Consider the following 9669-nt stretch of genomic DNA (forward strand, 5'->3'; position numbering starts at 1 on the left):
TCTTTGCCTCTTTCCTAACCCTCTGGCTTCCCGTCACGGAGCCACGGAGCTAGAAACACAAGAGCCAGAGAGCTCTTGGTGAAGCAGCGGCCAGACGTGGACCTGCTGGGTGGTAGGCTGGTGTCTCTGGGCTTCCTCTTGCACGAGATAGACAGATCCTCTTGGATGAAGTCGCCGCACGTTGGGTTTTTGCCACTTGCGGCCCAACACGGCCCCGAACTGGCGCAATACGCGTTCTCTCGCTTTCGCGAGCCCGTCGGAAACCCATCAGGGCTGACTCACCCGCGCCCCTCTCGTTGGCAGGGAGGCCAGTCGCACTGTCTTGGGCTGCTAAAAACTAACCCTCAGGAAGAAGCACTCGTGGGCCCTTACACACTTCTACGGGCCTGCAAAACTCTTACACACGTACCCCGTCCTCGGTGGGGAAGCCAGGGGAAGATGATTCAGCACAGAATGGCTCAGCGACCAGATGACAGGCAGCGGGTTCCCCACGATGTCTTTTCTCTCCTTGATGTCGCCCCCCCCTCCGCCCCCCGCACATCCGAGTTGTGCTCAAAAAGCCATCCAACTTCCACGCGTCCACGCGAGACACGAGAAACAGTTACAACAGACGGTGAAGAGCTGGGGACGCGTCGTCTAGGTTTGAACCCCTGCGGATTGGCCCTACGGGAGGTCGGCCCGAGAAGCCAGGAAGCCTGTGTCTCTCCACAGGGTGCAAAGAACGAATGAATGAATGCAAGAGCTTGAGACACAAGGAAGGATTCAAAAGGACTGTATATTGCCTCGGGCCTCTGAACAACACGGGGCAGGGTGGGGGGTGGGGTGGGGGGCCTGGACAAAAGCCTCGGAGCTGATGAGCCAATTGGTTCTGCGTGTTGAGGGGTGAGCGGGTGGAGTAGGGGGGAAATTGGGAAGGACAAGTATTAGAGAAGGTGGCAAAGACCGTGAGATCTTGAAAAGGCATTAGGCTTTTAACGACAATACAGGAAATCTGGTCGGGGGACCACCTGGCACCAAACATCACCCCCTCTAACCTCTGGGTTTCCCGCGTGCACTTTTTATTTCCCATGTGGTATACGCGCTCGGCGTCTGCACGAAGTGATCCCACGTGTGTGGGGGGAAGGGGGCCGGTGGTGGGGGGGGGGGGTGTTGAAGAGCCAGAGGCAACGTCCACCTTCTTGGTTCTTCGACGGCGACCACAGGACCGCCACCCGCCACCCGCCGTCTTGCATCCTGGTGCAGCTGATGTTCGTTTTGGGAACGCGATCCAGTCACCCTGGCTGGAAGATGCACCCCGTATCCCCAGGAACTGACCCCATAAAACCAGGGACTCATCTCCCAGTCGAGGGGTCTTCGCGTCTTTCAGCCGCCTCGCTTCCCTACCTGCGCCATTCCGAACGTCTTCAGTTTTAGAAACAGAACTGATGTGCCACAGAACGAGGAGGGCCTGGCGTCGAGATCACAAGCGTCATCTGTTCCCCTCCGTCGTGGAAACCAGAAACCTCAGTTTATGAAGGTGCACGCACTGTGCTGGGTACTCGTCAGGTGGGTGTTGTTTTCTCCATTTTGCAGAGGAGGAAACCGAGGCTTAGCCAGGTCAGGGAAGGTAGGGCTCAGGGTCACAGAGGGAGGAAGGGAAATTCTCAACGCGGGGAGCAAATTCGCTCTGATTCCACAGCGGTGGAATCGCGGAGAGAGTGGTTGGTGGGGCCTTCGTGGGAAAACAGCCCCTCCTCCCGCATTCAATCTTTTCTTCCAGAAGGAGCAGCTGGGGCTCCTCCGGCCTGGTGGTCTTCTGAGACACATTCCTGCACTGCCGCTGTTCTCAAAGCCGCAGGCCCTTGTTCCACACGCGGGTCCGAGGGCCCGAGCCAGGCCTGGGGTCTCTTCACGCAGAGAAGAGTTTTCTGCCCTTGGCCCCCGCAGAAGGGAAGGATTAGCGCAGCAAAGCCCAACTTGATTGAAAAATAACTTCCCTCCAGGCTGCTTTATGGCTTTGCACCTCTTCCAGCTCTCGCTGAGTCTGGCCCCAAGACTGGAGGACTCAGGGTGGTCCTTCCCTCTCCAAGGGGCCGGAAATTACCCAAGGAACGCCAGGGGGTGCTGAACAGGCCATCTGAAGGAGGCCAGCAACTTATTAATGTTTTTTAAAAGTTTTAAAACTAATAGCCAACTGGAAGGGGTCAAAGCATTCTGGCTAGTTCTGCGATGGGGGGCAAGGCGCCTCCCTCCCCTCGCTGACCCCATCTGTAGCGTGTGTGTGTGGAGGGGACTCGTCTACGGCCCCGTGCCGCTGGCGTGGAGGATGAAATGATTGCCGAGGGCCGAGGGCCGAGAACTGCCACATGGCAGTGACCACGGACGGTTTGGCCCCAGCCCTCCGCACTTACATTCACCAGACCAGCCAAAGCCGGTTCCCGCCAGGACGCTGCTGAACAGCACAGGATTTGGCCTTGGCCAAAGAGAGGTCTGGCGTGCGCCCTGGGCTTCTGGGAGGTGATCTCGGTGTATGTGACAGGAGTGTGTCTGGCTAGGGCAGGGGCTGACCACACCGGATCCCAGTGTGGGGCTGGCCGTGCCAGAAAGACCAACCGTGGGACAGACGGGGGTCACACGGTATCGGCTGGCCTGGACACTGAGTTCACCAATGAGGGCGATCAATCAATCAATCAATCAGTCGTGCCTCAATCAAGAGCCTGGGCACCACAGCTCGGCGAGCTTCCCTAATGGGCAATGCTCCGCGTGTCGGTCACACATCGGTGTCAGAGGGTAACGTGAATGCGGGAGCTTTCAGCCAGTGCTGTTCTAACGAATGATCACACCGGAGGCTGGTTCTCGGAACCCCTTGAACTTGCGATTGGTGTCGGGAATGAGGGCAGTCTTATGGGGAGACCGCTCCCTCAGCCTCAGCAGTCCGCCGACCCCGGGAATCTTCTACAACACAAGCCTCCTGAGTTCCATGCCCGCTGTCACTCCCAACCACCCAAACTGGGAAGGATGGGGCTGGGGGGGGGGGGGGGGTGCAGGGGGGGTGCCGAGGGAGCTCGTGCCGGCGCTAAGTGAAGCGCTTTCCAGAGGCCAACTCATGGGTGCCTCAGTCTATGCATCTGTAACACGGGACCCACCGCGCCCACCTCTCCAGGCTGCTCACGTCTCCAGGCCTGAGGGCCCACAGCTAGGGAGCAAAGCACATGGTTCACCTCGATGGCCGGAGCACTCAGCTTTAATCACCTCTGCTGGCTGAGGTCAGCTCGGGGGCGAGACAGGCCCACCCTCAGGAGCAGGTCTCACTCGCATGGAAAATGCCGGCTCGTACATCTGAATCATCACGATTGCGAATATGGGCCAAGCGTCACCTCCACGCTGGGAGACGTAGGACAGCGTCCCCTAACACTGCCTGGTCGTGTCCTGACAGTCACCTGGGGGCTTCCCAGGCCCAGGCCCTGACAGGATCCAAACGGCAACAGAGGAGCCTGGGAAATCTGCAGGTTTACTATCCCCTGTGGGCTGGGTCTCTTGCAGGGGCAGATTTGAGAACTGCTGTCACGATCAGAGGGGCCTGGGTCCCCCGCAAACCCCCGACAGCACAACTGTTGGGCAGGCCTCAGGTCCTGGGCCTCTGTTTCCCCCTCTACGCAAATGGGGGTGGGAGTTAGGGCTGCTCGTTCTCCCTTGTCCTACAGCAGCGAGGATGAGACGCTCGGGCCCGGCCAGCACCGTGGCCAGGAGCCACGGTCAGTCCCAAAGAGCAGCAGCACATAGCACTTGCCGTGCAGGACAGGGGGTACGGCCAGTCCCCATTTGACGCTCGCTAAAGAGGCGAGTTCCTGCTAGCGCGATGGGTATGTTAGGGAACAGTTTAAGGATGACACGAATTTTGCATTTGCTGATGCAAACGTGTGTGTGTTATGCGTTCCTATGTGGCTCTATTTAGCTCCGATCGATCGGTTAAATAGAGCCACGTGGGAATACACAACACACACACACACACACACACACACGCTCATGTGTGCACACCTCAAACATCTACTAGCTACCTTTTTCACTGCCTGTGCTATGAGCCGCACACATCCACATCTAATGTTACAAGTTGCTACGGGCTGACTAGTGTCCTCCCCAAATTCCTCTGCTGGAGTCCTAACCCCCAGGCCCTCGGCGTGTGACTGTATTTGGAAATGGGAGTCTTTTTTTTCTTTAAGTTTATTTATTTATTTTGAGAGTGGGGGTGGGGAAGGGGCAGAGAGAGAGAGAGGAGGAGAGAGAATCCCAGGCAGGCTCCACCCTGTCAGTGCAAAGCCTGCCTCGGGGCTCGAACTCACGAACTGTGAGATCATGACCTGAGCCGAAATCGAGAGTTGGATGCTTAACCGACTGAGCTACCCGGGCGCCCTGGAGATAGGAGTCTTTAAAAGTAAGTGTTTTAATTAAAATGGGGCCGTTAGGATGGGCCCTGGTGTCCTTATACGAAGAGGCAATCCGGACACACAGACACCAGGGCAGGTGCATGTAAGACCGTGTGAGGACACAGCGAGAAGGCGGCGACCTGCAGGCCAATGGCAGGGTTTACCCCGTAGAAAGCCCTGTCTTTATGAACACAGTTTTGCTCCCTGAGAAGAGGCCACCATGGGGAGCACGCCGCACCTGCTGTGGCCAGGGGAGGGCGTTTGCCCTGTGCTCCCCGAGGGCTCCACACCTCTCTCCTCAACCATCTCTTAAACACTCACTCAAGACTCTTAAATGACCAGAGAACAGCGGGTGGCTTGGGGCTAGACGTCCCTTAGTTTATTTACTTCAAGATGAAACTGGACAAGGGCCTGGACCCAAACATGCATTGTTTGCTGGTCCGGGAGAAGAATTGCCACATACTGGGTCCCAGTCCACACCCTTCAGGGCAGGGACACTGGTAAACTGTGGACGGCAGGAGAAGGGCTCTGCCGGGGGATGGGGCCACCGGCCTCAGGAACGTCCCAGGTGGAAAGTGAATTTGGAGCATGGACTTGGAGGTCCTGGGGGCCCTCAGCAGATGGGGAAGTGGGGTAACAGTAATGACATAAACACTGAACGATGGGTTCTGAGACTCACTAAGCCCAGCTCCGTGGCAGGTAGGGGAGGAGGGACGCTGGGGGAGAGCCTTGAATGCCACCCAAGGGGTTCCTTCGGACCAAATATACAATAAGGCCATTCTTTATCTGGGTTCCTTAAATCAGAATGTGTGACCTTTCATTCTGGGTTGCAGATCACGCTAGTTAGAATTTGAGAAGTACGCCAAAGGCAAAAGAGGCAAGAGTCAATTAGACGATTTATACATCGTTCATCCAATTAAACAATTGTCGAGTACCCGCTGCCAGCTGCGTCTAGACGAGGAGCGATTTGCTCCTGGTTTTATTCATTTTCTGTCTCCATCCTCTACCAAGAATGGGTGTTAAGTCGTCCTCCGGGATGTGAAGGACGCCACCCGTACATGAAGGTGTCTATTCACCGACAGAGACCCAGCACCGGCCATTGAAAATATTGTGTTAATAGAATAGCTATATGTTTTGATGTTAAAAATATTTCAGCGGCACCTCATTAATTCAAATTAATCTCCTTCAATTCACTCGCATTCCATTAGGGGTGGGTAGGGGAGAAAGGAGCCGACATTTCCAGAGGCAGGCAGGGGGCTAAGGGTGCCCCTGAACACCTTTCATTTCATTCTTGCAGCTGGGTGAGCGAGCTCCCTCCTTCAGGCCACCTCCGTGTGGCTCTGAGGAATACGGAGCTACCATGTTTGAATTTTTTCTGAACATTTATTTATTTTGGGGAGACAGAGTGCAAGCGGGGGAGGGGCAGAGAGACTGAGAGACACAGAATCCGAAGCGGGCTCCGGGCTCCGAGCTGTCAGCACAGAGCCCGACGCGGGGCCCGAACCCACAAAGCGCGGGATCGTGACCTGGGCCAACATCGGACGCTTAACCAACTGAGCCACCCAGGCGCCCCAAGGAGCTTCCATGTTTTAAGGGGACCTCACATCCTAGGCCATGACCCTGCCCTATGTCAGAACCCAGTCCCTCTTGGTCACAGAGTGCCTTGGAGGACACAGGACCCCAGCTGAGCCAACCAACCAGTTTCCTGGGAGCTTAGGACTTGGGACTACGGAGACCATGAGAGATGTCTCCCATGACTGGGGCTGTGACGTGAACTTGGGGCTTAATGGCGGCCATATTTCCCACTTGGTGGCGAAAGCCGATCTGGAGAATAAGAGGGAATTTGACCAAATGCGGCGAGGAGGGAACAGCTGTCGATGTCGGAGTCGTGGTTTCCTTTACCCCTGGGGCCCAGCTACATCCCTGGCTTGCTAGTGGCCCAACCAGTATCTCCTCCTTGAAATCCATAACCAGACTTACTCCCTTCTGTGCTTAGGTGAGTTCCGGTTAGGTTTCTGTCACTTCACATCAAGAATCCTAACGGGCAGGTATCATTAATCATCACCATCTCACCAGGGAAGAAACGAGGCTTGGGATGCTTGCCCGAGCCCTTGCTGCTAGAAAGTTTCAGAACCGGAATCTGACCCCTGAATCTCTTTCGTTTTTCAACATACCTTTGGGTACATCCAACAGAGAGAATAGTCTCCATGACTGACACAAGGGGTCATTCTGGTTGGGGGGGGGGGGATCCCCGGAGTCAAGGAACTAAAGGCGGGGATGGGAGGCTTCAGCTCCACCCTTTCCCATCAAGTCCCCCCCCCCAACCCCCCGGGGAGCCTGGGTGGCTCAGTTGGTTAAGTGTCCAACTTCAGCTCAGGCCACGATCTCACCGTCCGTGGGTTGGAGCCCCGCGTCGGGCTTTCTGCTGTCAGCATGGAGCCCTCTTCAGATTCTCTGTCCCCTTCTCTCTCTGCCTCTCCCCTGCTTGCATTCTCTCCCTCGCAAATAAACAAACATTTTTAAAAAGTGCCCCCAACCCCAACCACTCCCCCAAAGCCCTTGCCGAGACGGCCGCCGTTGAGTGCTGCTCTGGCCCTACACGGCCTTTGAGGTCGGGCAGAAGCTCGTCTTCTCCCAGCCCCGCCGCCCAGCTCTGTGGTCAAGGGCAAACTCTCTATGACAGGCTGAATTACGTCCCCTCAAAAATTCATATGCTGAAGTCTTAACCCCTAGCACCTCAGAACTGACCGCCCTGGAGATACGGTCTTTCCAGTGGGAATTAGGTTTAAAATGAGGTCACTTACGGGGGGCCCTCATCCAAGATGTCTGGTGTCCTTAAACACGCACACAAGGAAGAGCCTGTGGAGACACAGGGAGAAGACAGCCGTCTACAATGCAAGGAGAGAGGCCTGGAACGGATTCAGGCCTCCCGGCCCTCGGAAGGAACCAACCCCGAGGGGACCTCCAGATCCGTGAGAAAATAAATGTCTCCTGTGAAAGCACGAGGCGCTCTGTGACTACTAGGCTCTCGGAGATGCCATCCTTTCTACCCGCGGGATCACAAAAGCAATACGTGTGGCCCCGTGGTGCGGGGGGTGTCGTGGGAAGAATTAAAAAGCAGACGTCAAGGCAACGGTAGCATCGGCGTGCCGTCGGCGGTGGCTGTTTACGTTCTAACGACGCTGCCCAATGGGCCGCAGACGTTTCTCTGCCCTTTGCTAGTCCTTCTAGGAATCCCGTTGCTTCCTTGGTAGCAAGGTCTCAGGAGGTGACACGGGTCCCTCTCTCCTGAAAGGACTGCTCGGGTCCGAAGGGCTCTCTGTAGAGCCACCTGGGTCTCTGCGTACGAGGGACGGAAACGCTGCCAGGTGTTGGCTCATCCCAAGAGAAGAGGGAACGGAAGGGTGCGTGGTTCACTGGCTGCCCCCAAAGAGCCCGGCGTGGAGGGGAGGGGTGACCTCAAACCCAAGGGGGGCGTCCACGTGGCTGACAGCAACAGGTACCGGCCAGAATCTTTAGGCGCCCCCTCTAAAGAGAGTGGGGGAAAGAAAGCGCTGACAGGAAAGATCTCTGAGGAAATAGGGAGCAGGCGGGCGTTGGCACTGTGGCCTCGGGTAACACTGCATCTCGTGTGTGTGTGTGTGTGTGTGTGTGCGTGTGTGTGCACGTGCGTTCAGGGGCTGTTACGGGCCGGACACCGGAACAATGAGGGCGGGCCAACCAGGGCTGGGGAAGGAGAGGGAGCGGCTCACAGCGCCCCCTGTGGGGAGGAATGGAAGGACATGATGCGTGTCCCCTTGGCTGTGACGCAGGCCAAATCTGCAGAGCTCAACGTCTGGCTGGGCCCCCCCCCCACCCCCGTCATCCACCGGCTCCCCCCACCCCAGGCCTGTCCCCAGGCACGGCGCAGGGGGGAAGTGCTGCATGGAAAAGCCCAGCAGGTGCCAGAACTGAGTGCTTCACAAGGACACGGAAAGACACCCCCCCCCCTCCCCCGGCCGGGGCCCTCCTGGGGTTTCAAGGAACATTCGAGAGGAAGCGAGATGGCGGCGGTTCCCACAGAGCCGCTGGGAAAGGGCCGGAAAAACAAGATCTTGATCTGTTCGGGGATCCTGTTTTTAGGCCTCGCTGGCTGGGCTGGGAGAGAAGTTTGCGGGTCGCCCTCTCCTGGGTGTGAGCTCCGGGAGGGGGTCCGGGAGGAGGACCGGGAGGAGGACCGGGAGGAGGACCAGTAGGAGGACCAGGATGCCGTGTGCCCGTGGGCCCTCCCACCGGCCAGCACGGGACAGATACCTGCTCCGCACTGCGCACAGGTGCTGCTGAGCTAATTAAGGATAAAAGTACCGTGTCCAGCCGCAAACCACTGAGCGCTTAAACCCCTCAAAGGCTCTTGCTAACTCGGGACACACACCCGTGCAAACACTCGGCCCCTGGGGCCCGGCCCCGCTGCTTGTGCAACTGCGTCATCCTTTCCGCTCCCCGCTCCCACCCCCGGACCTCATCCCCTTTGCTGCTGCGCATCTCTGAGGGCCCCTCACCATCTGCTGGTCACGCCTCTGGGCCTTTGCACGTGCTTGCTCATGCTGCTTGGCACGCGCTCCCCGCACTTCTCCACCCGCCGGTCCGATTTCCCAGGATGCCTTCTGTGCCCGTCCTTAGGTGGGAGAGCGCCTCCTCTCTGCTCTCCACTCTCGGCAGCACCCAAGATTCTGGGTATAATGGGTACCAGGCATTCAGGGAGCACATCATTCCTTCCCTCCTTCGTTCAGTCGGTCCCGCATGTAGTCCTTCGTTAAGAGGAATTGAACTCGCAACTCAAATTGATGAATCAAATATTCGCAGAAAGAATCAAATGATTCTAGCGCCTGCTACGAGTAGGGTCCAAAGAATTATAAAGGCCACGTTCCACATTCTCCTTCAGGGAGGGCATGCTACTGTCACACAATAGGAGAAATAAATGTATGGGGATGATGACTAATATCATGCAGTCTATGTCATGTGCTGAATCAATGATAAACATGTGGTGGGGTGCAACAGGTTTGGGGAAAGATCTTTGGAGGCTGGAGAGACCATGGGAGGCTTCCCGGAGGAGGTGGCTCTCTGTCAGGTCTTGAGTGACTACGTGACCCAGTTTATCCTTTTTGACTAAAGATAATACAGTTGAGTCTCATTATTCACAGTGGTGATGCTCCAGAAAGCCGCCCGGAACACTGAATTAGCAAATGCTGAACGCTTGCTCCGGAAGAAATACAGCGTTGGGCTCCTG

General features: G+C 56.8%; 1 protein-coding gene across 1 annotated transcript in view; it reads right to left on the reverse strand.

The window, feature by feature from the left end:
* Nucleotides 1–7235, reverse strand: part of CLMN (calmin) — a 60979-nt gene extending 53744 nt beyond the window's left edge. The window contains exon 1 of the mRNA XM_040478437.1: nt 7208–7235. Within this exon, the coding sequence (XP_040334371.1) occupies nt 7208–7220 (13 nt within the window). The 5' untranslated portion in view covers nt 7221–7235. The remainder of the gene's footprint in view (nt 1–7207) is intronic.
* Nucleotides 7236–9669: the final 2434 nt, after the last annotated feature.

The sequence above is a fragment of the Herpailurus yagouaroundi genome, unplaced genomic scaffold (assembly GCF_014898765.1).
Source record: "Herpailurus yagouaroundi ecotype Mexico unplaced genomic scaffold, PumYag 141, whole genome shotgun sequence".
Classification (NCBI taxonomy): domain Eukaryota; kingdom Metazoa; phylum Chordata; class Mammalia; order Carnivora; family Felidae; genus Herpailurus; species Herpailurus yagouaroundi.